The sequence below is a fragment of the Callithrix jacchus genome, chromosome 3 (genome assembly GCF_049354715.1).
Source record: "Callithrix jacchus isolate 240 chromosome 3, calJac240_pri, whole genome shotgun sequence".
Lineage (NCBI taxonomy): Eukaryota > Metazoa > Chordata > Mammalia > Primates > Cebidae > Callithrix > Callithrix jacchus.
This window is the reverse complement of record NC_133504.1, coordinates 185,864,924-185,891,717: the sequence shown is the minus strand read 5'-3', so window position 1 is coordinate 185,891,717 and position 26,794 is coordinate 185,864,924. Positions and strand designations below refer to the sequence as shown.

Here is a 26,794-nt window from a genome sequence, read left to right as displayed (position 1 = left end):
AGTTTTTTTGTTACAATTAAATAATTGTCATTAAAAATGCACAGTGATCGTTTAGAATGTATGATATACTGTCTTTCAGATTATAATTGTTAATATGATACCTGGCAGTTTTAAACATCGTTCGATGATTTTTAGGTCTTTAACCTTCCTAATCCCACAAGATGGTTACGAATCCCACGTGGTAACGTTGTGTCAGGGGACTCCAGCACCTGCCTTAGGTTTAGTGATTTGCTGGAAAAACTTACAGAACTCAGAGAAGCCATTATGCTCAGTTACTCTTCATTACAAAGGGTCCAGATTAAGGTCAGGAGAGGAAAAAGGCGAATATTGCAGAAGCCAGGAGAGGCCAGCCGTGAGCTTCCAGTTGTCCTCGCCCGGCGGCTGAGTGGTGTGGACAGAGCTTAGTTCTCCCAGCAATGACGTGTGACAACGCGGATGGAGTGCTGTCAACTGGGGAAGCTCACTGGAGCCTTGCCGTCCAGGGTTTTTCTCAGACTCAGTCACATAGGCATGGAGCATCCAAGAGACTGACCTCAGTTACTCATTCTCCAGCCCCTCCAGGGGTCGTTTCAGTACAGCAGGTACCAAGGTACCCACCACAGATCATTGGCATCAGCTATCTGGTAAAGTCTGAGGAATAAGGCATTTTAGAAAAAACCCACACTGTAATCAGGCAAGGATATTCCGCAGGCTTTAGAGGTTATCTCTCAGGAGCTGGTCAAGGGCCAGTCTTCTGTTGAATGTGGAGGGTTTGCACAGCCCAAGCCTGCTGAGTTAAGCCTTCGCTGTGCCACCCTCATTTTATCACAGCCCCTCAGTGACATTGTTTGCCTTCCTGGATGCAGTCAGTGTTAGCAGTTTCTCATTTATCCTTCTAGAGACGTTTTCTGCCATATGCATGCAGGTAGAGGTGTGTGCACATGCATGTATACGTATGTGCACCTTCTTTCCCCCACTTGGTTTTTTTCTTACATAGGTGGCAGTGTATTACACACACCATTCTGAAGCTTGCTTTTATCACTTCTTACATTCCGGAGCTCACTCATCTCAGTATATACATTGCTTCCTTCTCTTTTTTCCAGCTACTGCTGCATCTACTTCAGCAGAGCTGGGGAGAAGGTGGTGCAGGGGGCTGGGAGACAAGGTTAGAGAGGGAGGCAGGGCAAGAGTGCAGAGCCCAGGTGATGAGCCTGCTGGGTGCGCCACTGGCTGGCTTTCAGTAGTAGAGCCATTGAGACACGTGCTGGGCAGAGGCTGAATGTGGGAGATGATCCGGGAGGCAGGTGAGCTGCTCAGGTCATTCCTGGAGATCAGATGACCATCAGAGACCCTGGGCTGAGGCTGAATCTTCAAAATAACTAAGTACCAAAGAGCCATTGTTTGCTTTTCTTGATAACGCCGGTTTTCACAATCTCCCCAACCTGACCGTTTCCACACTTGGACGTTTTTTCTTCTAAGATTCTCTGCAGGGATGATTTCACTGCATCTCAGTTTCTTTGAAATGGTCTCCAAGCAACAGCTTGGCAAGTGTGGGTAAAAACCCTCCTGGGGGTCTTTGAAATCACACGGAGCCTGATAAATTCCCAGAACCTCTTTGAGATGGTGCCACCCTCCTTCTTCCTGGAGACCTGATGTGCACAGGTTGGGCTCGTGCCCCATTTTAGGGTGCCGGGCTTGTCAGCAAATCTGCCCTCACGCCTTCTCCTCCTGCCCTAGGTGTCCGGGCCGAGCGAAGCACAGACAGCCCACATATGGCTGTTAGTTAACAACACCAAGACACCCTCGTCAGCCAACCTCTCAGAGCTGCTCTTGCTGGACAGCGTCGCTGGTCTCACCATTGGGGAATCCATCGGAAACAGAACCTCAGAAGGATTCCAGGCTTTTAGCAAGAAGTTTCTGCAAGGTAACAGCAGAGTGTTCTTCAGCCAGGGATGACAGATGAGAAGGTGTGCAGACCCTTCCAGGTGAATGTGCTCTGGGTCAGGCACGTTCTGCAAGCCTTACAGGTGTTCACTCACTTCATCCACATGGTGGAGCTTACTACCAGGGTATCAGAAGAAGAGACTGTGTTCAATAACTGTCGCCAAAAAGCTGCATTTCTCATTTACCTTAGAGAGATGTTGGATTTGGGCAAGAGTTGTGGGGGATTTTTTATTTTATTTTATTTTTTTGCTGATATGGAGTCTCTCTCTGTTGCCAGGCTGGAGTGCAGTGGCGTGACCCTGGCTCACTGCAACCTCCACCTCCTGGGTTTAAGTGATTCTCCTGCCCCAACTTCCCAAGTAGCTGGGACTACAGGCCCACACCACCAAATCCAGCTAATTTTTGTATTTTTTTTTATTTATTAGAGATGGGGTTTCACCATGTTGGCCAAGATGGTCTCGATCTCTTAACTTTGTGATCTGCTCGCCTCGGCCTCCCAAAATGCCGGGATTACAGGCTTGAGCCACCATGCCTGGTCTAGAATTTTAAAAAACATACAGTCAATTTTTATCATGAAAAATTTCAAACATACACAAAGATAGAGTTTACAGTGAATCCCAGTATACCTGTCACTCAGATCACCAAAATGATCATCACTCAGGAAGAGGAAGAGTCTGTTTTGGGTTGTGCTGGACAGAGTGGGAGTAGGTTGACCTCCGTCTCAGCAGCATGTTCCTGAGATGTCCAGGTGCATCTAGGCATGTTCAGGCATGTTCAGGCATGTTCACGCATGTTCACTGGGGTAACTGCACTTCTGCTTGGTTGGCTTGTAGACCATGCCACCCTCACTGGTTGGCTTTCAGAGGTTCGTTCCCTGAGCTGGGCTGTTGTTGGTCAATGAAGCAGGTTGAAAACCACTTCTGGGATTCAGGGGGTACCGTGGCTTCAGAACTCGGTCTCGCTAGAGGGCAAAGACCTCTTTTCTTCTTAGTAGGACCTCATTTACAGATGAAGAGGCTGGAGCTGAAGTGGCTGAGAAGCTTGCCCAGTGCCATGGGGCTGGCTGTGGTCAAGGCTGACAGTCACACTCAGGCAGTCTGGCTCCCCCGTGCACCCTGGTACCCATTAAACCGTCATGCTTCTCACACACCTGGAACTCTTACCAACTCCATGCGTCCATACTCATGACGCACAGTGCTCACCGGCCATGCCGCTCCTTCCCTCAGAGCTTAGATGAGGCTACAGAATCCCTTTGTACGCACTGTCATCGACAGAACCTACTCGTGGAGCTTGTCCACAAGTAGTGACCTTTTTGCTGGCTCTGATTTAAATAATGCCATGAAAGTTGTTATGAGACGTCCCAGCGAAGTGACCTTCAGTGCTTTCTTGCCTTCAATGATATAAAAATGAAGCCAGGTATGGTGGCTCATGCCTGTAATCCCAGCATTTGGGAGGCTGGGGCAGGTGGATCACCTGAGGTCAGGAGTTTGAGACCAGCCTGGCCAACATGGTGAAACCCCATCTCTACTAAAAATACAAAAATTAGCTGGGTGTGGTGGCCACACCTGTAATCCTAGCTACTCAGGAGGCTGAGGCAGGAGAATTGCCTGAACCTGGGAGGCAGAGGTTGCAGTGAGCTGAGAACACACCATTGCACTCCATCCTGGGTGACAGAGTGAGACTCCACCTCAAAAAAAAAAAAAGAATCCACTATTCTTAAACTCATGTTCAAAGAATGGAGCATGGGGCCATGAGCAGAGCACAGACACAGCCTCAGACGGACCTGATTGACTCCCAGCCTGGAGACAGCAGCTACATGGCTTCTGGAAAGCTATTGAAGTGCTCTGGTTGTGTGAATATCAGTCCATTGTGGAGCTGTAGAGATTGAATCAAGGAGACAGTGTCACCCAGGCACTCTGCCTGGTAAAGGGAAGGTGTCCAACACCCCCTCCAGCCTGTGGTCCTATAGCACCAGCCTCTCTCATCTCATTTCCCCGCTGACCATTCATGGTCTGTGCTCCTGCCAGACCCAGCTTCCTACCCTTCTCCTGTCTCGTAGCGTCTACTCTTGCTCTTGTGTGGGCCAGGAAAGCACCTCTCTCCACTCTGAATATACAAATCATCTCCCTTCTTTGGGACCTGGCCCTGGTGTCACCTTTTCTAGAAAGCGCTACCCAATCCCCTGCCCCAAAGTCACCCCTGTGCCTCCAAACTCCCACTGAGACTCGCCTGCCCCTTCCTGCTTCCCTGCTTGGAGCCTAGTGGCATTCTAGGCACTCTCCACACATGAACTCATGGACTTCCGCTCTGGCACGTGCACACTGTGTCTCTGAACCTTGGCTCTCCGTCTCTCCCCTGGGTACGCCAATAATACCTACCTATGAAGGTGCTGTGAGGGTAAGGGAGTTAAAGCAGTGTGGCCTGGCCCGGCCTTGGAAAGTGCTCCTAGGCTCCTGGTGTTAGTAGATATTTTATTGATGGTTTTGTTTGTTTGTTTGTTTGTTTGAGACAGGGTTTTGCTCTTGTCACCCAGGCTGGTGCAATCTTGGATCACCGCAGCCTCCGCCTGCCAGGTTCAAGCAATTCTTGTATTTTTAGTAGATATGGGATCTCACCCTGTTGGCCAGGCTGGTCACGAACTCCTAACCTCAGGTGCTCCACCTGCCTTGGCCTCCCAAAGCACTGGGATTAAGGCGTGAGCCACTGCGCCGGCCGTAGTTGGTGTCATTTTTATTCCTGTCGCTCCATGCTTGTTATTCATGCCCGTGCTCAGCTCTACGTACTGGGCTCGGCGTTCCCTGAGGACAGTGTCCGAATCGTATTTATCTGTGAACTCACTGCTATGCCAAAGAATGCGACATTGATTTTCACCTTGGGGCACAGGTGACTTTTTTCCCCTTAAAGCATAAGTAGATAACTGTAAATTCAGATGACCAGTCAGGCCCAGTTCATTAACATTCTGACCTCATCATCATTATTATTTGATGCTTTTCTTTGATTAGAGCCACCATCGTTTGGGGAAAAGATGATGGGACCCAGAGGGCCAGTGCTCCCTGTCCATCAGTGGGGTGATCCTAAGCCAGTTACTGTCTCTCAGTCTCAGTGTCCTCTTCTGTATGTCGCAGAAACTCGCGTGTTCTCCATCTGTCTTGCACAGTGTGTGGGGATCAGCTGGGTTAATGCAGTGATCAGATCACTGTGTGAGGAAGGTCTGACTGCGTCTGCCTTCCCCGTCATTGTCACTACCATGATCTTTATCACTTTAAGGTCATTATCTTAGCTTTTATCCACATATAAAAATAAAATGAGATGGGCGTGGTCTACACCTAAAGACCCAGGAGGCTGAGGCAGGAGGATCGCTTGAACCTGGGAGTTCGAGACTAGTTTGGGCAACAGAGAGAGCTCCTGTCTCAAAAATAAATAAAAATTTAAAAATGAAAATGTTGAGGATTTTTAAAACAAAAATTCCAGTGATTCCTTAGGCTAAGTGAGTGTTCTTCCTCTTTACTATATATATAATATGTGTGTGTATATATATATATATGTATATATCTGAGGTCTGTATACCTTGAGAAATGAGGCATATGGTAGCAATTTAGGGCTATAGGTAACCTTGGTTAGGGAGAAAGGCAAGCTAGGAGGGCAAGCTTAGGTAAGAACAGTGACTGGTAGAGTTAGACGGGCTCCGTCACCCACCTGACCACGTTGAGCGAAGGCCTCCGGTCCTGTTACAGCATCTCCCAAGCAGGACAGGCTGAGCGCAGCCCACCCAGACTTATTCATGGAATGAGGCCTGCTGCACAGTGAGAAAGGGCTGGGAGAGCCAGCCCTGTTGCGGGTCGTGCACCCCAGCTCGTGACAGGAAGCACCAGGACAAGGAGTCCGCCTAGCTCACTCTCCCCAGTTTACCATTCAGAGAAGTCCCTCCCCACACTCAGGTGTGTGCAATACAAACTACTTCCTTGCTGCAGGCATCACTGCCGTGGTGGTCTCCCTTGGAACCACTGACGCCAGAGGCCAGGATGCATCTGCGGTGTGGTGGGGTGTGGCTGGGGGGGCGGGGCCAAGCCCTCCCTGACTCACAGGTGCTTTTCTCTGCACAGTGGGAGATGCCTTTGCCGTCAGCTACACAGCCACGCTCCAGGCTGGAGACATCTGGAATGGAGAAAGCCTCAAACTTCCTGCCCAGCTCACCTTTCAGAGCTCGTCACGGGTATTACCTTTGTTACTTTAATCTCTGTCTTGTCACTGCCAAGAGAGGTTGTTTTAGAAACAGGGACACTTTGGGCAGAAGACCTCTTAGTTTCTTTCTTCATTCAGGGATGCCACCTTGCAGAGACGGGCACAGGCCCTGGAGTCTCCTCACACCTTGCCAGGAACCTGGCTCCCTTAGTCATGCCCATATGACCTTGCCTAAGTTACTTAACCCCTCTGAGCCTCACATGAGGTTATTATAAAAACAGGTGATCAATACATGTCTATTTCTCATCCCTGTGTCCTGCACCCTGTAAGCACCTAACTGGTAGTTACCATTACTATTAATTTTCCAGGGCTGCCATAACAAAGTACCACAGGCTAGACTTAAAAGCTAAAGAAATGTAATTTCCTTGCAGCTGGAAGCCGGAGATCAGGGTGTCTGCAGGTCTGATTCCCTCTGAGCCTGTTCTTGGCTTCCAGAGGCTGCCTTCTCCCTATTTCTTCCTAAGGGCTTCCCTGTCTACGCATCTGTGTCCTAGCCTCTTCCATGAGGACACCAGGCATGCAAGACCAGGACCCAGCCCGGTGACTTCCCTTTACCTTATTACCTCTGTAAAAACCCTGTCTCCAGACACAGTCACACCCTGGGGCACTGGGACTTAGGACTTTAACATAGGAATTTTGGGGAACACAGTTTGGCCTATAACACCATTACAGTGAGTCTCTCCATCTCTCACTTCCCCTGTGGTGAGTTCACTTCTGCAGTGAACATTGGCTGTCTGCTCGATTGGCAGGTGCTGCAGGCCCTGGGTACAGGCTGGGGGGGGATGTGGTCCCTAACTTCAAAACGATCAGGATGCTCTGCTTCCTTTTGTCATTTTATTGTGGTTTCAGCCCCTGGAGAAGGTCTTCCCTATTCACAGACATGGAAGATGCGGCTCATAGCATGACTGTGACTGCTCCGGGTCACATAACAGAATCAAATTGTGCCCTGCAGCCTCCTCCTTGGGCCTCCTTCCACCCTTGAGGCTGCAAGGCCAATGTGGCATTTCTGCAGCAATAAGGGGGACAAAAAAAAAATCAAAAAACACCTTAGATAAATTTATATAAAATGAAAGAGGCTAAATACAAGATACAAGAAGATGACATAAACCTGTTGGGAATGACAAGTCTCTTAGGAAATAATTCAGTATAAAGTAAAAAAGAGGACAAAGACAGATTTTTAAATTAGGGATAAAATGGCCCAGAATAAATACCAGCAATTTCAGAAGACAGGAAACCAAGTAAATTAAAATCAAAATGTAAGATAAGGTAAGAATCAGAAAGCAAATCAAAAACTCTCAATAAAATGAAAGGGATGGAAGCTTCCGTGTCCTCAGGCAGGAGCCTCGGGAGCTGCAGCCCTGGGCAGCTGTGTGTACTCCTGGGCTGTGCTGGCTAGGCAGCGGGAGGCTTCTGGTTTGGCACAGCCTGGCTCCCTGCATGTTCCCAGGTGACCTTTCGTGTGGCTTCCCCTGCTACGTCCTGAAATAGTCCCACCTGTTCCTTTGTTTGGTTCCTGTCTGTGATATTGACTCTACCCCCTAGGAATCCCCTTCATCCCTCACTAGAATGTCAGCTCCATGAAACCAGGGACCTCGTGTATCCTATTCACAGCTACGTCTCCAAGAAAGTGACATAAACCTGTTGGGAATGACAAATGCACGTGATGGGCACTCAGTAACAATGTGTTCATTCCCCCTTGGTCCATGTTTTCTGGCTTCATGCTAGGAATTCAAACGCACGTCTCAAGCCTTGAAGTCTGTGTGGTAACTGCATACCTTTACCGGGGTGAGGCTTTGTGGTGTTTTGTTTTGTTTTTTGATAGAGTCTCACTCTGTCACCAGGCTGGAGTGCAGTGGCACAATTGTGGCTCACTGCAACCTCCACCTCCAGGGTTCAAGCGATTCTCCTGTCTCAGCCTCCTGACTAGCTGGGACTAGAGGCATGTACCACCACATCCAGCTAATTTTTTTTTTTTTTTATCTCTACTAAAATTTTTAAGTAGAGATGAGGTTCACCATGTTGATCAGGATCCACTCGATCTCTTGACCTTATGATCTACCTGCTTAGCCTCCCAAAGTGCTGGGATTACAGGTGTGGGCCACCGCGCCCAGCCGAGGATTTATGTTTTGCAAAGGGTTGAAGGCAAGCTTTGATAGCACACTTTAGGCTCCTATCTGTGTAGACCTTGGGTATGAGAAAGCACAGGAAGTGGGGAACACAGCAGAATGTACTGGCATGTGGGCTCTGAACTTGGCCTCGGCTCCAGCTCAGGAGACCCTGAGACTCCAAGGCACCAGACGTATTCCAAAGGAGAGGCAAGTCCAGAGCAGAAAAGGCCAAGTGAATGCCTCAGAGGTGTCTCTTCTTTAAAGAGTCATATTCTAAAGCTGTTCCATTTCCCTCCTAGGGAAACAGGACATACAGTATTTTTATTTTCTCTGAAGCCTCCATGAGGTTGGCCTGCTGGCCCACAATGGATTTGGGAAGTCCCACTGCTTCCTCGCCTGCTGCCGTAACATCTGCAGGGCGTGGCGTGGATCAGGGGATTTGTTACCTTGGGAGGAGCATAGCTCAAGTTACAGAAAAATGCTTTAGTTGTGTCTGTAATGAGAATTATACAGGTTACTCAGCTCACTAGGCTGCAGGCTCCAAGTCCTAAGGTCCGGTTCTTTTTGTTTGTTTGTTTGTTTTCTGAGACCGAGTTTCACTCTTCCCACCCAGGCTGGAGTGCAATGGTGTGGACTGGGCTCACTGCAACCTCCACCTCCTGGGTTCAAGCCATTCTCCTGCCTCAGCCTCCCGAGTAGCTGGGATTATAGGCATCTGCCACCATTCCTGGCTAATTTTTGTATTTTTAGTAGAGATGCGGTTTCACCACATTGGCCAGGCTGACCTTGAGCTCCTGATCTTGGGTGAGCCACCTGCCTCGGCCTCCCAAAGTGCTGGGTTTGCAGACATGAGCCACCGCTCCCAGCAGGTCTGATTCTATATAATGGTACTACTGCTTCTATTATTGCTATTGCTTTTTTAAACATTTGTTATAATGATTATTTTCGATACAGAGTTTCATTCTTGTTACCCAGGGTGGAGTGCAATGGCGCGATCTCAGCTCATTGCAGCCTCCACCTCCCAGGTTCAAGCCATTCTCCTGCCTCAGCCTCCCAAGTAGCTGGGATTACAGGCACCTGCCACCACACATGGCTAATTTTTGTATTTTTTAGTAGTGATCAGGTTTCTCCATGTTGACCAGGCTGGTCTTGAGCTCCTGACTTCAGGTTATCCGCCTGCCTTGGCCTCCCGAAGTGCTGGGATTACAGGTGTGAGCCACCACACCTGACCTGCTATTGCTACTTCTACTGCTGCTACCGCTAATATTACTAGTACCAGCTACTGCCACCAACAGCAGTAATATTTTATAGCACCCCCTAGTGCCAGGCACTCTTCAGGGTTCTGTATTACCTAACTTAATCCTCACAGCAGTTCTGGGAATTAAATATGATTACCATTTCACTGATGAGAAAATAGAGACAGAGAGGCTAATACCTTGCCCAAGGTACAACTGTTGGTGAGCAGTGGAGTCCTGTATGAACTCGGACAGCCTGGCCCTAGCTACCACCGTATATACTGCCTGTCAGTTGCAAGCTCTTCTGCCTCTACACCCAGGAAGAAGCGTGTTCTCATGTTGGGTATCCTCAGTCACCATGCGGTTAGACAGGTGGAATGCCATAATACGCTTCATTTTTCTGTTTTATGTATCTTCTCAGCAGAGGAATATTGGAGAGCATTAGGAATTGACCCACAGGGAGTTGAGGTTTGGAGAATCACATGCATTGGAGGGAGAGAAGAACGGTGCAGTCCAGTCAGAGCCCAGGATTCTGTCTACCTTTGTGAAGGAGGCAGATGCTGAGAGGGTGGAGGTGACCTACCCTGGTCATGGGCTTGGAGTCAGCGCCCCACCCCAAGGGTTTCTCCACAAGGGCATGCTGCCGTGACTTTTTTGGATGTTAGCGAGCCTGGTGTTTGGATTTCACACAGCCTCCAGTAGAGAGGGAGGGATCCTAAGCCCACAGGCCCTTCTCTCGATGGTGCAACCTTCACAAGCTCTGGCCTGTGCAGCAGTTAGGGCCACCTCTAGCTCCAGGCTTGGTGGGTTGGAAATCACACCAAATGTTACCCCACATGTCAGACCCCAAACTGTTGCTGAAGGCGTTTTCTTTTTTCCTTTTCTAGAATAGAACACAGCTGAAAGCACTTTTTACCATAACAGCAGAAGAAAACATAAGGGTAAGAGAAATGACACGACCTGAACACCCCCGCCTTATATCTGTGTCTCTTCACACCCATGCTGTGTGGGTCTCCTGCCTGTTCTTGGTGCTGTGGGGAGGGGCCAGCTGCTGGCCTTGGTACCCCAGTTCCTGTGTGCCCTGAGCCTGCCTCACTGGTTCCCTGGACGACCCTCTACCTGGGCAAGGCAGGTCGGCCACAGGCTGGACAGGCTGAGGCTCCACTGCCTGTCTGTGCTGCTGTCCAGCCATGATCCTACTTGTGCCCAGCGTTTGCCACTAGGTTAAGCTTTCGGTCACATTTTGTCTTCCCAGATCTTCACAAAGCCTGCCGTCTGTGGGCAGGCCTCTCTGCTTCAGCTGTTCCCCACGAATACGTCTCCATTTCTGTTCTTCAGTGTCCTCATTTGTAGCTCACACGTTCACTCATTCCTGTATTCACCAAGTGTTAATTCACCAGGTAACAATACTTCACGTTTCTTAAACACCTACTGGGTGCCAGGCATTCTAAGCAATTTAGGAATGTGGAATCACATCGTCTTTACCACAGTCTTATGAGACAGATTCTGTTTTAAAATCACTGCCATTTCAGATGGGGAAACCAAGGCACACTAAAGTGAAGTCATTTGCCCAAGATCCCATGGTTAGAATGTCAGAGTCCCCAAGACCCACCCCGGGTTCAACGATTCCCTAGGGTGACTCACGGGAATGACATATACAGTCATGCGCCACCTAATGACATTTTGGCGAACAACGTCATTGAAGTAAAATTTCAATGCTGCGAAAGAAATCACATGAATCAGCCTGGCCGACATAGTTTACGTCTATAGAAGGGTGCGCCTCAAGGATGGAGCGATGGTGAGCACACACCTGGACAAGGGAGGAAAAGGGGTACTTACCCTGACGGAGGTTGCCGCTACTGCTGTGTCATTCCCCTGTTGGCTAGGGTTAGACCGCACAGGCTGGACTAATCCTGATTGGCTGTTTTAAAGAGAGCAGGGGTGCGAGCTGGAGTGGCAGGATGGGTGGTTTGGTGAGAAGGATGGTTACGGGCAGGTCAGAGCATGTAGCCAGGGGTGACCTAGGTCAAAGCAGGTGACCAGGGCAGGTGACTGAAGCAGGTGACTGAGATGAGTCAGGATGGAGATGGGGACCAGGGGACAGATGTGAACTACTGATTAGAACTGGTGGAAAAGGTTGTTTACTGAAACTACAAGGAAATTAATCTTTAAAATGGAGGACAAAGAACTGGACATACTGACATGCTGATTCTTTGAAGAACAATGTAGAATTCATTGTATCCAATAAATGGACGGCATATGTGAAGGTGGTCCCCTAAGATTGTAATGCAGCTGAAAAATTCCCATCATCCAGTGATGATGTAGCTGTGTACCGTCCATCATAGCACAGTGCATTATGCACCTGTTTGGTGATTCTGGTGTGAAACCTACTGTGCTGTCAGTCATAAAAAGTCTAGCACGTACAATTATGTACAAACATAATACTTGATAATGATACTAAAAGACTGTTACTGGTTTACGTATTCACTATACACACTTTTTATTGTTATTTTAGAGTGTATTCCTTCCACTGATCAAATCCAAAGTAAACTTACCTATAAATCAGCCTCAGGCAGGTCCGTCTGGAGGGGTATAGAAGAAGGCATTGTTATCCTAGGAGATGGCAGATCCATGCCTGTCATTACCCTGAAGACCTTCCGGTGGGACAAGGCGTGGAGGCAGAAGGGCAGGGATGTTGGTGATCCTGACACTGTGTGGGTCTAGACTAACGTGTGTGTTTGTGTCTTAGTTTTTAACAAAAAAGTTTAAGAAGTTTTTTTTAAAAAATCTGAGAAATATAGAAAGTTTACAGAGTAAGGATATAAAGAAAGGAGCTATTTTTGTCCAGCTGTACAATGTGTTTGTGTCTTAAGCTGTGTTATCACCAAAGAGTCCAAATGTTAAAGAATAATGAAAACGTAATAAAGTCCCAGGGAGGGGAACATCACACACTGGGGTCTGTTGGCGGGTAGGAGACAAGGGGAAGGAGAACATTAGGACAAATACCTAACGCATGCAGGGCTTAAAACCTAGATGGCGGGTTGGTAAGTGCAGCACATCGGCAAGGCACATGTATACTTACGTAACAAACCTGCACGTTCTGTACATGTATCCCAGAACTTAAAGTGAAATTACATAAAGTTAATAAGTCATAGTAAGCCAAGATTAACTTATTACTGAAGAAACTTACACAGCGTGTGCTTTTTAAATAAATTTAGTGACCAGGCACAGCGGCTCAGACCTGTAATCACAGAACTTTAGGAGGCCAAAGTGGGCTGATGACTTGAGGCCAGAAGTTCAAGATCAGCCTGGTCGACGTAGCAAAACCAATCTCTACTAAAAATACAAAAGAATTAGCTGAGCGTGGTGGCCCGTGACTGAGATTCCACCGGCTCAAGGCTGAGACATGAGACTTGCTTGAACCTGGGAGGCGGAGGTTGCAGTGAGCTGAGATCACGCCACTGCACTCCAGACTGGGCAACACAGTGAGACTCTGTCTCAAATAAAATGAATAAATTTAGCGTAGCCTGAGGATGCAGCGTTTCTAGTGTCGACAGTAGTGTCCAGTAGTGCCCAGGCCTTCACATTCACTCAGCACTCACTCACTGACTCGCCCAGAGCAACTTCCAGTCCCAAAAGCTCCAGTTACGGTCAGTTTCCTATACAAGTGCATTTTGTTTTTTTTTTCTTTCGTACATATTTTTCTTTTCTTTCTTTTTTTTCTTAGACGGAGTCTTGCTCTGTCACGCAGGCTGGAGTGCAGTGGTGCATTCTCAGCTCACTGCAACCTCTGCCTGCCAGATTCAAGTGATTCTCTTGCCTCAGCCTTCCGAGCAGCTGGGATTACAGGCACCCCTCACCACATCCAGCTAGTTTTTGTATTTTTAGTAGAGACAGGGTTTCACCACTTTGGCCAGGCTGGTCTTGAACTCCTGACCTCAAGTGACTGTACCACATCAGCCTCCCAAAGTGCTAGGATTACAGGCTTTGGTACCTTTTCTATACTTTGATCTATTTATACATACAAATCCTTAGCATGTGTTACAGTTACCTACAGTATTCAGTACAGTAACATGCTGTACAGGTTTGTAGCCTAGGAGCAATAGAATATAACATAGAGCATAGGTGAGTAGTAGGCTAGATCATCTAGGTGAGTATAAGTCACGCTATGATGTTTGCAAAATGAGGAGATCACCTAACAGTGCATTTCTAGGAACATCTGTCCATCGTTAGGTGATGCATGCCTGTAGTTGTACCCACTGCTATGACACTACAGTGAAAAGATACAAAGCAAAATCAGCACAGGGAAAAGGTGCATGGAGAGAAGCTTGAAGAAAATCACCTGCAAGTTTTTTTGTTTTGTTTTTTTTTTAGACAGAGTCTTGCTCTGTGGCCCTGGCTGGAGTGCAGTGGTGTGATCTCAGCTCACTGCAGCCTCTGCCTCCTGGGTTCAAGCAATTCTCCTGCCTCAACCTCCTGAGTAGCTGGGACTGCAGGTGCATGCCACCATGCCCGGCTAATTTGTTGTTTTTTAGTAGAGATGGGGTTTCACCATGTTGGCCACAATAGTCTCCATCTCCTGACCTTGTGATCCGCCCACCTGGGCCTTCCAAAGTGCTGGGATGCAAGTTTTAAGAGTCCTCTCCTAGTGGAGTCACAGAGGGTATGCTTCATTACCCCAGCATGAGTTGTGGTGACACATGTGAAGTATTGTCTACCAGGAAAGCTCCTTAGAGACTCAGTGCCAGAATTTTTATTGGGGGCTGGCCATGTGGACACTCTCTGCCTGGCATATACCAAGATTCCAGACTCACAGAAGGAAAGCAGGTGCTCAGCATAAGCCACACTGTGTGTACAGACAGTTTGAAAACGGAGAGCCACTCTAACCAGAAAATAGTGGAAACCCTCCCAGAACCCGTGTTCCCAGACATAAGCTGAGGCCCAGTCTTACAGGAAGGGATTTCAGAAGATGGCAGTCTTTGGCTGAAGTTGTTCACTCTTTTCTGAATGGCTAGTAAATGGCAGGACTCAGATTTGAACCCAAGCAGTTTGGCTCCAGAGCCCTGCTGTCAGGCACTGGGCCACACTGCCTCCCAGAGAGCCAGAGGCCAGCCATAGAAGAGAGGAAGAGAGAGTACAAGGCTGGCCTTGGGTGAGTGTTCCATTTAGTGGGACCATCAGGTGCCCTGGGTAACAGTCTCCCTGGTGGACTGTGAGCTCCTGGCAGTTGAGGCCATGTCAGATTCACCCATGTCCCCCACTGTGTGGCACATTGTAGGTGGCACTCAATGGGTAAATATCCCGTGATTGAGCTTATTGTCGTCAGTGGCGAGGATTGCTGCTCAGGAGGAGGTGCCTGGTTGCTGCGTGAGTGTACTGAAAGGCAGAGAACACTCACCGAAGGGTATTTCTGAGCTGCCACAGGCTCCCTTGTGGATGGAGTTGAGCCATGCCCACGTCTTTCAGGCTTCCTGTCACCTGCATGTTGCCTTCAGGAGAAAGAGGAATAGTTGCCCCTGGGATGCAGACCTCTGGATGCAAGGCGTGGCCATGGAGCTGGAGCTGGAGCTGGATTTCAACCACACCAGCCCACAGGACGGGCGTTCCTGGGCTGTGGACCGCGTTCAGGGAGCGCCCTCTTGAGTGGGGAGAGGAGGTGTACACACAGGGTGGCCCTGTGGTGTTGTGTGGGTCCAGCAGACTCTTGGACCATAAAGCCTGGCTCTGAATCCCTGTCCCTCCTCTGATTGTATGTGACCTCGGGCAGGTCACTTACCTCTGAGAGCCTCAGTTTCCCCAACTGTGAAACGAGAGTCATAACAATATTCACTTCATAGGGTGGTTGTCAAGGTCAGTGGATGAAGGGATGTAAAATAAAGCACTCAGCACAGTGCCCGGCGTTGTCAGGGCTCCCTGCATGATCCTGAATGGGGGCCCCTCAAGAATAGAGGGGCTGTCACCATCAGCACTGTTTTATTATTTACACATGAGGACAACACAGCTGTGCCAAGTGTTCTGTGATACTGAGAATGAATGTTTTGCATCAGGGCCTCATGCTCCAGTGCCCATGGGGGCCACTCAGGCTCAGTGCAAGATTCTAGGAAGTAATGGAGCGTGGGGCAGCCTGGACACTCACCCACCATCCCCACCCTCACACTCAGGCAATACCTGGAAAAAAAAAAAAAAAAGACCGAAGAATGCAGAGTACTCATTGAGTTTGTGAGTTCGTGAGCTGAAATATAGATTGCTTGTCCCATGGGCACTGACAGGAGAGAGAGAACTCCATGGCCTGGGGGGACTGGCAGGCTTCCTGGAGGAGGAAGAATTCAACTGGGCCTTGAAGGTGAGATTTAATTAAAGATAGGGAAGGGGCAGCTGAAGATCCGTCTTCTGTGTTAAGCCAGTGTTGACTACTGGTCAGGCATGAACCAAGAGCTATCAGGTGGCACGCACATAAGGGTGAGGCAAGGCCATGGCAGTCATGGTGTGGGTTCCAGCAGGGCTGACACAGGCACCTGCAGAGATAGTAAATTACACCAGACGCGTGTGGTCGCGATGAATCGGATGAGCTCACTGGGAGGGTAGCAGCGCCCCTGTCATATGCATCTGGCACTTCAGAAACACAGGGTAGGCCGGGCAAGGTGGCTCAGCCTGTAATCCCAGCACTTTGGGAGGCCAAGATGGGTGGATCACAAGGTCATGAGTTCAAGACCAACCTGGCCAAGATGGTGAAACCCCCGTCTATACTAAAAATACAAAATGAGCCAGGAATGGTGGTGGGCACCTGTACTCTTAGCTACTCGGGAGACTGAGGCAGAAAATGACTTGAACCCAGGAGGTGGAGGTTGCAGTGAACCAAGATCACACCACTGCACTCTAGCCTGGGCAACACAGCGAGACTTCATCTCAAAAAAAAAAAAAAAAAAAAATACAGGGTAAAAACAGGAGGCTTCCATTGTGTAAGTAGAGATTCTGCCGCACTTGAGAGCTACCCCATTATCTCCTTAATTTCCTGTTACTTTCCTGAGGGTGAAACTGACACATATAAGCCAAGGAAAATGAGATTCCAAGAAATTATTTCTCAGTTTTTCTCAACAAGTCTTCTCTCCTTTTCTGTCTCTTGGCTGAGTAGTGTCTTTTTGAGAGGAAATGAGAATCACACACTGAGTGCAGGTCTCAGATGGCAGTAGACATCACCTTCTGTGTTCATCACATGTGTCCCTGAAAGGGCTGGGTACTGTGCTGGGCACCAGGAGAACAAGTCACAGTGTTCTGCTACCAGGATCTCAGATCTAATCAAAGAGAGACATTTAAACCAATTGTCATGGTGCCCCAATTCATTTAGAGCACAATTCCAATACTAATTTAATGGGACTTTGGAGGGGATGTGAAAAAAAAAATTAGTTTCACCTGAAAATATACATTATGAACCCAGATGGAAAGATTTTGATAATGGAGAGTAGTGTGGGAGGATTTGCAGTAGCAGATATTAAGAATATTAGGAAGCTCCATTAATGCAGCATTTGGCTGCTACAAGAAGCACAGACCAATGGAACAAAGTATAAAATTTACACACATATGTATACATATATTTTAACCAATGGGAAAAGGATGTATCGTACATGAATTTAGTAACAACTGACTGGGTCTTTTGAAAGAAAGATAAAGATGAATTTCCCAATCAGATTAAAATCTAAGTAAATATAACAATTTGTAAAAAATGGGCTAATAGGATATGATCTGGAGAAAACTGGATTTGGGTACACATCGTTGCAAACTTTACATTTAAAAACAGCACTCAGAAAGATAAATGAGAAACTTGGGGAATATTTGTAATGTATATTGTACAAGAGACAAAAGATTAATGTTTTTAATATATAAAGGGCACTTTAATCTTAATGTGTAAGAGACGGAATGCCACAATAGGCAGCCATCTATGATATGAGAATTTCCCTAAGACGAGGCTTACGAGGTGCCCTTGAAGCACAGTGGCAGCCCCTGTCACTCTGAGGGCAAAATCACGTGGCTGTTAGTTGAATTTGGAGGCCTAGGGGTTTGCACAGAATTGCAGGTTATCATTTTTGCCTTCTTTGTGGACACTTAATCAAGCCCACTAACCATTGCCCCAATCTGCATTTCTTGTTTTGATGACTGCCCCAGCGTGCTATCCTTTCTGCTTCCAATTTGCTCCCTACCCAGCCCATTGTCCACGCTGGAGTGGTCTTGCCTGAAACACAAACCTGCCTGCTTTCTATTCTTGAGGGGCCCCCATTCAGGATCCATCAGGAAGGCTGGCCCCTGCTAACCATCTCCCAGGGCTTTTGGGTGCCTTCGTTTTCCGTTATGCTCTGGGTCTGCACATCCTGTTCTCGTTTTAGCTGTTCTTTGGGCAACTCGTAAACCCCCCACCAGACCCTGACCAGCATCTCCACTCTGTGATGCCCTAGCTCTCCCCTGGCAAGCTGGTTGCACCCTTGGCTGGAGTCCTATGCATTCAACCATTAATTAAAGCCTGGCGCTGTGTGACATTGAGATTCTTCCTCTGGATGGCACTTAATATATTTTCGTTAACATCAGAATAGAATTGTTGCAATGGAAGAGACCTTAAAGATGATCTAGTCCCACTTTCCCATTTTAGAGTAAAAACCTCCAGTCCAGAGAAGTTCTGGGAACTGGCCAGGTTCTGAACTCAACATCACTGTAGTCACAGTCATGCTGTGTGATTCATTCTCTAATCCAGGTGCGCTTCCCTAGATTGGTAAATTAGCAAGGCTGCGTTGGTAAGTGTGATTGTCTCTACCTGTGACTACCTTCGAGGTCTCACTCTTGCCAGAACCGTCAGCTGGGAGGCCAAGGGTCTCTTTGCCCTCGGGGCTGCCCCTTAAGGACTGTGTGACAAAGGCCAGCCAGCCACTCACCCCTCTGCCTCTTGGATCTCAAGCTCCAAGTAAAGGATTTTGAGTAAAATGACTTCTAGACTCTGTTTTGGAGAAAACATTCATCTGCTCTCCATGTTCATCAAGCGTTTTCTGGGTTTTGAAGGGTTGGGTGGGTGGGATTTAATATGAGGCCACTGTGGGCATTTTGAAGAAATGTCCTCTCCATACCACCCCCTCCACATACAGAAAAGTTGGAAGAATAAAATAACTTCATGCCATAATCCCACCAGCAGGGAGAACCATTGCTAACGTGTTTGCTACTCGCCTTCCACAAGGCGATGAATATATTTACTACATAATTGAAGTCAAACTCCGTAAACAATTCTTCATCATGCTTTTGTAACTTGGTGTTGATAATGGTGATATTGATGATGTTCATAGTGGTGGTGGAGATGGTCATGGTGAAGATGATGGTGATGGTGATATTGATGATGTTCATAGTGGTGGTGGTCATGGTGAAGATGATGGTGATGGTGATATTGATGATGTTCATAGTGGTGGTGGTCATGGTCATGGTGAAGATGATGGTGATGGTGATATTGATGATGTTCATGGTGGTGGTGATGGTCATGGTGAAGATGATGGTGATGGTGATATTGATGATGTTCATAGTGGTGGTGGTGATGGTCATGGTGAAGATGATGGTGATGGTGATATTGATGATGTTCATAGTGGTGGTGGTCATGGTGAAGATGATGGTGATGGTGATATTGATGATGTTCATAGTGGCGGTGGTGATGGTCTTGGTGAAGATGATGGTGATGGTGATATTGATGATGTTCATAGTGGTGATGGTCATGGTGAAGATGATGGTGATGGTGATATTGATGATGTTCATAGTGGCGGTGGTCATGGTGAAGATGATGGTGATGGTGATATTGATGATGTTCATAGTGGCGGTGGTCATGGTGAAGATGATGGTGATGGTGATATTGATGATGTTCATAGTGGTGGTGGTCATGGTGAAGATGATGGTGATGGTGATATTGATGATGTTCATAGTGGTGGTGGAGATGGTCATGGTGAAGATGATGGTGATGGTGATATTGATGATGTTCATAGTGGTGATGGTCATGGTGAAGATGATGGTGATGGTGATATTGATGATGTTCATAGTGGTGATGGTGGTCATGGTGAAGATGATGGTGATGGTGATATTGATGATGTTCATGGTGGTGGTGATGGTCATGGTGAAGATGATGGTGATGGTGATATTGATGATGTTCATAGTGGTGGTGGTCATGGTGAAGATGATGGTGATGGTGATATTGATGATGTTCATAGTGGTGATGGTGGTCATGGTGAAGATGATGGTGATGGTGATATTGATGATGTTCATGGTGGTGGTGATGGTCATGGTGAAGATGATGGTGATGGTGATATTGATGATGTTCATAGTGGTGGTGGTCATGGTGAAGATGATGGTGATGGTGATATTGATGATGTTCATAGTGGCGGTGGTGATGGTCATGGTGAAGATGATGGTGATGGTGATATTGATGATGTTCATAGTGGTGATGGTCATGGTGAAGATGATGGTGATGGTGATATTGATGATGTTCATAGTGGTGATGGTGGTCATGGTGAAGATGATGGTGATGGTGATATTGATGATGTTCATGGTGGTGGTGATGGTCATGGTGAAGATGATGGTGATGGTGATATTGATGATGTTCATAGTGGTGGTGGTCATGGTGAAGATGATGGTGATGGTGATATTGATGATGTTCATAGTGGCGGTGGTGATGGTCTTGGTGAAGATGATGGTGATGGTGATATTGATGATGATCATAGTGGCGGTGGTGATGGTGAAGATGATGGTGATGGTGATATTGATGATGTTCATAGTGGTGGTGGTGATGGTCATGGTGAAGATGATGGTGATGGTGATATTGATGATGTTCATAGTGGTGGTGATGGTCATGGTGAAGATGATGGTGATGGTGATATTGATGATGTTCATAGTGGCGGTGGTGATGGTGAAGATGATGGTGATGGTGATATTGATGATGTTCATAGTGGTGGTGGTGATGGTCATGGTGAAGATGATGGTGATGGTGATATTGATGATGTTCATAGTGGTGGTGATGGTCATGGTGAAGATGATGGTGATAGTGATATTGATGATGTTCATAGTGGTGGTGGTCATGGTGAAGATGATGGTGATGGTGATATTGATGATGTTCATAGTGGTGGTGGTCATGGTGAAGATGATGGTGATGGTGATATTGATGATGTTCATAGTGGTGATGGTCATGGTGAAGATGATGGTGATGGTGATATTGATGATGTTCATAGTGGTGGTGGTCATGGTGAAGATGATGGTGATGGTGATATTGATGATGTTCATAGTGGCGGTGGTGATGGTCATGGTGAAGATGATGGTGATGGTGATATTGATGATGTTCATAGTGGTGATGGTCATGGTGAAGATGATGGTGATGGTGATATTGATGATGTTCATAGTGGCGGTGGTGATGGTCATGGTGAAGATGATGGTGATGGTGATATTGATGATGTTCATAGTGGTGGTGGTGATGGTCATGGTGAAGATGGTGGTGGTGATATTGATGATGTTCATAGTGGTGGTGGTGATGGTCATGGTGAAGATGATGGTGATGGTGATATTGATGATGTAGTGATGGTGGTGATAGGGATACTGATGATGTTGACAATGATGGTGGCTGTGGTCATGGTGGTGATGAATTTGATGGTGATGCTGCTGATGTTGGTGATCATGATGGTGTTGATGGTAATGGTGAAGATTATGGTGATGGAGATACTGATGATCATGATAATGATGGTGGTGATGGTCATGGTGAAGGTGATTGGGATATTGATGATGTTGACAGTGATGGTGGTGATGGTGATGGTGAAGATGATGGTGATGGTGATATTGATGATGATAGTGATAGTGGTAATGGCCAATGTCAAGATTGTGGGTAACCCCCAATATAGGCACCAAGGAATGTGAGCTAAGCAGAACCCTGGCACAGTTAGGGCTTGAAGAATATCTCACTTTATAGTGTTACTACTCAGCTATTTCCTTTTATATAATCCTTTATATAATCATATATTAGTTTATAGAATTAGGGCTTAAAGAATTCCTTTATATAATCCTCTATATATAATCATATAATAGTTGATAGTATGAGTGCCTAAAGTATATTTCCATATATATATAATTGTATCTTAGCTCATAATCGGAGGAATGCCTAGAGTGGACACAGTACAGAGCATGAATTAAGAATAAGTAGCTATAATTGGAGAAATGTCTAGAGCAGACACAGCGCAGAGCATGATTTGAGGGAAAACGGTTATACCAGGACAAGAATCCATGGCCCAGGTGGCAGCGTTCAGTATCATAAAGATCCCCTCTGTATGGCAGGCTTGGGGCAAGAGCCACTCCTCCTGATAAAGGAGTTGTAGGACCTTGCTCCAGTTCTTATGCAAGGCTGCCCTCAGACCAGCAATCCACCTTGGTGACTGTGAACTTTATCAGCTCTTGCTACTATGCTGCTCGAAAAGCATCTTCCCATAGAACTCATTGGAAGCTGCCAGAAGGTGGCGGTAACCTTGACAGCTCTGTCACTGCTGTGTGACTTAAAGCATCCTCCTGTAAATCTTCTTAGAAGTAGTTTACCCATAGATAGAAGTATTACACACTGCACCCTCTTCACTGCTCATGGCCCTTGCCTTCATGGGAAAGGGCCCCTTGCACACTGTCTACCTCCTGGCGTAGGTGACCTAATGTGGGTGGACCCCATGTTTTATTGCTCACGACCCTATCACTATCCTTAAAGATTATTCACTCACTGCCCTGCCCCCTAACCTATACACAATAAATACTCATGCTTCTGGACATTCGGGGCCTCACCTGACTCCGCTTATAGGTGGCATGGCCCTCTGAGCCCAGCTGCATTTTCCTTGTACTTCTGTGTCCTGTCTCTTTATTTCTCAGATCCTGTGCCTCAGCGCAACACAAGGCATACCCCACAATCCTGTGGGCCCCTCAGCCCTACACAAGATAATGGTGATGGTGATTTGATGATGTTGATGGTGATGGTGGTGATGGTGATGGTGATGATGAATTTGATGGTGATGCTGCTCATGATGGTGATCATGATGGTGTTAACGAAGGTGTTGATCATGATGGTGATGGTGAAGATGGTGGTAATAGGGATATTGATGATGTTGATAATGATGTTGGTAGAGTTAATGTTGATGATGACAGCAATGGTAGTGATTATGTGGAGCCTCCTTCTTACCATAAAATTACATATTGAGATCTTACTCTTCTTTGGTCATTCTTCATGGAAGAAGATTGAGGAGTAGAGGCATTGTAGGCAGGGCAGGACCTCACATAATTTAACAACACAGACAAATGAAGAAAGTGAGGGTCATGAGGGGGTTTGCCCCATGAAGGTAGGCTCTACCTAGGTTTGCTCGTTACTTGGTGCCAGAAAGCAGGAATTGTAAGAGAAGGGGGTGAAAGGTGATGGTATCTGCAGAACCGGCCCTGGTTTTACCTCTTCCTAGATCCAGGCATCCATTCCCACAGTTGTGTTGTTACTTTAAGCATTGATCAAGACCCTGATCCACCGAACTGTCCGAAGTACCTCTACTCTTCAGTTTCTCTTAGCCATGCCCATGTGGCCAAAGGAAAGTAAGATCTTAAGATGTAGATTTAGAAGATGGGAGTGGAAAGCGGAAGAGATTTAAGGTAGCGTGACTCAGCTATCCACTTCTATTTTTTGAAGTAGGAGGAAGGAAGGGAGGAAAAGGAGAGAGGAACACACGAGAGAGTTCTGTTGCTGCCTTTCACAGTAGAGCGATGCTGCCCATACGTAATCTCAGCCATATAGCTAACATCTACCATGGTGTGGGAGATTAGGACTAAAAACGTTTTAGAAAAATGTACAGCCCCCGGGACAGTAAGTAGTATCCAGCTCCAGTGGGGAAAACATACATATTGGAGTCCCGCAGAGCTAATTCCGTTTTAGCTGTGGGCTTCGAGTAATTATTTAGTCTCTTTGCATCTCCATTTGTCTATCAGGAGAACAGGGATAATACGTGTCTCACGGGATTACAGAAGATTGAATGAAATAAAGTATGTGAAGCACTGTGTTAGTGTCCTCAGGCTGCTATAACAAATCTCCACACGCTTGGTACCTTAAAGCAACAGCAATTTACTTTCTCACAGTCCTGCAGGCTGGAAGTCTGAAATTAAGGTGTTGGCAGGCAAGACCACACTCCTTCTAAAGACTCTGGACAAGCATCTTTCTTTGCCTCTTCTTAGCTTCTGTTGGCTGCAGAGATCCTTGGCATTCCTTGGCTTATGGCTGTGTCACTCAGTATCTGCTCCATCTTGACATGGCCCTCTTCTCTGTGTGTGTCTACAAATCTTCCTCTCCTCATGAGGACAGTCATTGGATTTGGGACTCACCGTGACCCAATATGACCTCATCTTAACTTGACTACATTGACAAAGACTCAATTTCTAAATCAGGTCACATTCGTAGGTATTGGGATTCGGACTTCAACATATCTTTTTAGAGGGCACAACTCAACTCAACTCACATTTGTCTGTCCCAGAGATTGGTGTTTTTCAGGTAATCACAATTGTTAATCCCCTTTAAATCCCATTCCTTCTTCTCAAAGATGAAACAAGTTGTTGCTTTCTTTGAAGGAAAAGGGGATTAACAATTTTGAAAACAGATTGCTGATCTTTAGCTACAGTGTTCTTTTACAGACAGATTTTTCAGTTTCCTTTCTATCAATATTGTGACATCACCTCCATGCAGTGCTATTCATGTTTTTCCAGTTTATTGATTTTTTTTTTCTCGTCTAGCGGGTACACAGTCAGGGCTCAGGAAGCAGAGGGACATTTCCAGAGCAAATGGAGTACTTAGATTTCATTTTGGTTATAATCAAAATTCAAGATTTAGGATCGGGGGATGTTAGAGCAGGAAAACGGAATTGGTTCTCTGTCAGTCTCTTATAAGAGCCTTCGTGGACAGAGTCTGATTTCTCAAAGGTGAGTTACCAGTGGCATCACACTTTGATTGAGGTTTCAATAAACATTTGAACTGAAGCTCCTGTTTCTGACCTAACTTAGCTTTGACAGTCTAGAAGGTCAGGGTGACCTCATTGGTCGGTCAGAAAAAAATGTACCCTTGACTACAGTCTGCATTGTGGCTGCAAAAAAATCAGGAATAGGCTAGTTGTCTGCTACCCTCCAAAGAATACATCAGTGTCCCATGGTCTGGAGCCATTTTGAATTAAACTAACTGTCACAGGTTTGCTTTTCTGGAGAAGGATGCTGATGCAGAGTTTGGGGTATAATATGCTTACTATTGTACAGAGAAGAGTCAGCATATCCAACTGGAGCCTGCCGTCCTTAGAAAGGATCTGGGCTGGTGTCTGTGAACTTGGATTTCAGGATTCCCATCTTCTTAAAACTGATAAGAGTGGCTCCCTGTACCTAAAGTGTTTTTCTTTCTCATATAGTATAGTTTATACTGATTACCTGCTGTTTTTCTTTTTTTTTTTTTTTTTTGAGACGGAGTTTCGCTCTTGTTATCCAGGTTGGAGTGCAATGGCGCGATCTCGGCTCACCGCAACCTCCGCCTCCTGGGTTCAGGCAATTCTCCTGCCTCAGCCTCCTGAGTAGCTGGGATTACAGGCACGCGCCACTATGCCCAGCTTATTTTTTATATTTTTAGTAGAGATGGGGTTTCACCATGTTGACCAGGATGGTCTTGATCTCTTGACCTCATGATCCACCCACCTCTGCCTCCCAAAATGCTGGGATTATAGGCGTGAGTCACTGCGCCTGGCTGTTTTTCTTGGAGTATGAAATTTTGGTACATGCCAGGCACAGGGTGCCTACGTGATCAGCCTTGAATAAAAACCCTGGACACTGAGTCCCTAATGAGCTTCCTGGCAGCCAACATTTCACATGAGTTGTCATGGTGCCTTGCTGGGGGAATTCAGCATGTCTTGTGGCTCCACTGGAGTCTGGAAGCATATACCTGGTTTTTCTTGGACTTTACTCCATTCTTCCCATTTCTGACTTTGCTTTGTGTCTTTTTGCTGCAATAAATCACACTTGTGAGTGTGATTGTATGCAGGCAGCCTTGGGGACCCTTGGTACAATCAAAACCCCCTATGAAAGGAAGAAGAAAGGAAGAAAGAAAAGAGGAAGAAGTCAAGTTATGACTTGGATTGAAAAGCCTCAATAGTCTGGGTGATTTTCATCTGTAAACTTTCCTTACATTTTATATAATCATCATAATAGTAATAATAATTACTATCATTGTATCCTATTACACAAGTAATACATGTCCATTGTGGAAATATTCGAAAACAAGCATAAAGAAGGTGAAAAACCCTCATGAAGAAATTATGTTCAAATCAAATTCTACAGGATTTTCCTTATAATTTACACATGTATATGTATGTATATCTATATCATTTTTATTTTAGTGAAATGGAGATTATACTGTGTATTTTTTGCAAAGTTACATTAATATATAAGCCTTTTTATATGTTAGTAGAAATGCATTCAAAAATCTTCTTTTAAGTGGTAAGATATTCAGAACTATCGGGAAAAAGGGAAAATCTTAAAAGCACCCAGAAAGCAAAAACAGATCCTTCTAAAAGGTTATCAGGTACACTTCTGTCAGAAGACAGTGGAGTGACACCATCAACATTCTGAGGGAAAGTGATTTTGAACCTTGAGTTATATACCCAGCCATACTATCAATCAAATTGAGGGCCAAATGACAGCATTGCCAGATGTGAGAAAAGAACATCTTCTCTAAACAAACTTACTTGAGAATAAGTAGATACTTAGGATACTTCATCAAAATAAAAAAGAATTGGCCGGGCACGGTGGCTCAAGCCTGTAATCCCAGCACTTTGGGAGGCTGAGGCGGTTGGATCACAAGGTCAAGAGATTGAGACCATCCTGGTCAACAAGGTGAAACCCTGTCTCTACTAAAAATACAAAAAATTAGCTGGGGATAGTGGCGCATGCCTGTAATCCCAGCTACTTGGGAGGCTGAGGCAGGGGAATTGCCTGAACCCAGGAGGCGGAGGTTGCGGTGAGCTGAGATCGCGCCATTGCACTCCAGCCTGGGCAACAAGAGCGAAACTCCGTCTCAAAAAATAAAAAAGAATTATCCAAGAAAAAGAAGGAATGGGATCCAAGGAATACAGTTTTTCTTCAGTCGGTAATGCTGTGACAATATAGAAGGCAGTGAAGAAAAAGAAAAAGCTCACTATGATACCAGAAAACCTAGAAAGTAGTTAGGTCTGATTAAATGAGAAAGTCGGAGAACTC

The 26,794-nt window shown here is 46.3% G+C and overlaps 1 protein-coding gene across 5 annotated transcripts in view; it reads left to right on the top strand.

Moving 5' to 3' along the window:
• EVC2 (EvC ciliary complex subunit 2) overlaps positions 1 to 26,794 on the top strand; it is a 160,125-nt gene that overhangs the window by 22,292 nt on the left and 111,039 nt on the right. For 4 of the 5 annotated variants that reach the window (XR_013533207.1, XM_035294080.3, XM_035294081.3 and 1 more), the window contains exons 5-7: positions 1,717 to 1,903; positions 6,027 to 6,136; positions 10,396 to 10,449. Coding sequence is in view for 4 of the 5 variants with exons in the window: in XM_035294080.3 (XP_035149971.3) it covers positions 1,717 to 1,903; positions 6,027 to 6,136; positions 10,396 to 10,449 (351 nt within the window). In the remaining variant the exon portion in view is untranslated. The remainder of the gene's footprint in view (positions 1 to 1,716; positions 1,904 to 6,026; positions 6,137 to 10,395; positions 10,450 to 26,794) is intronic. The other variant, XM_054253497.2, reaches the window with a different exon arrangement.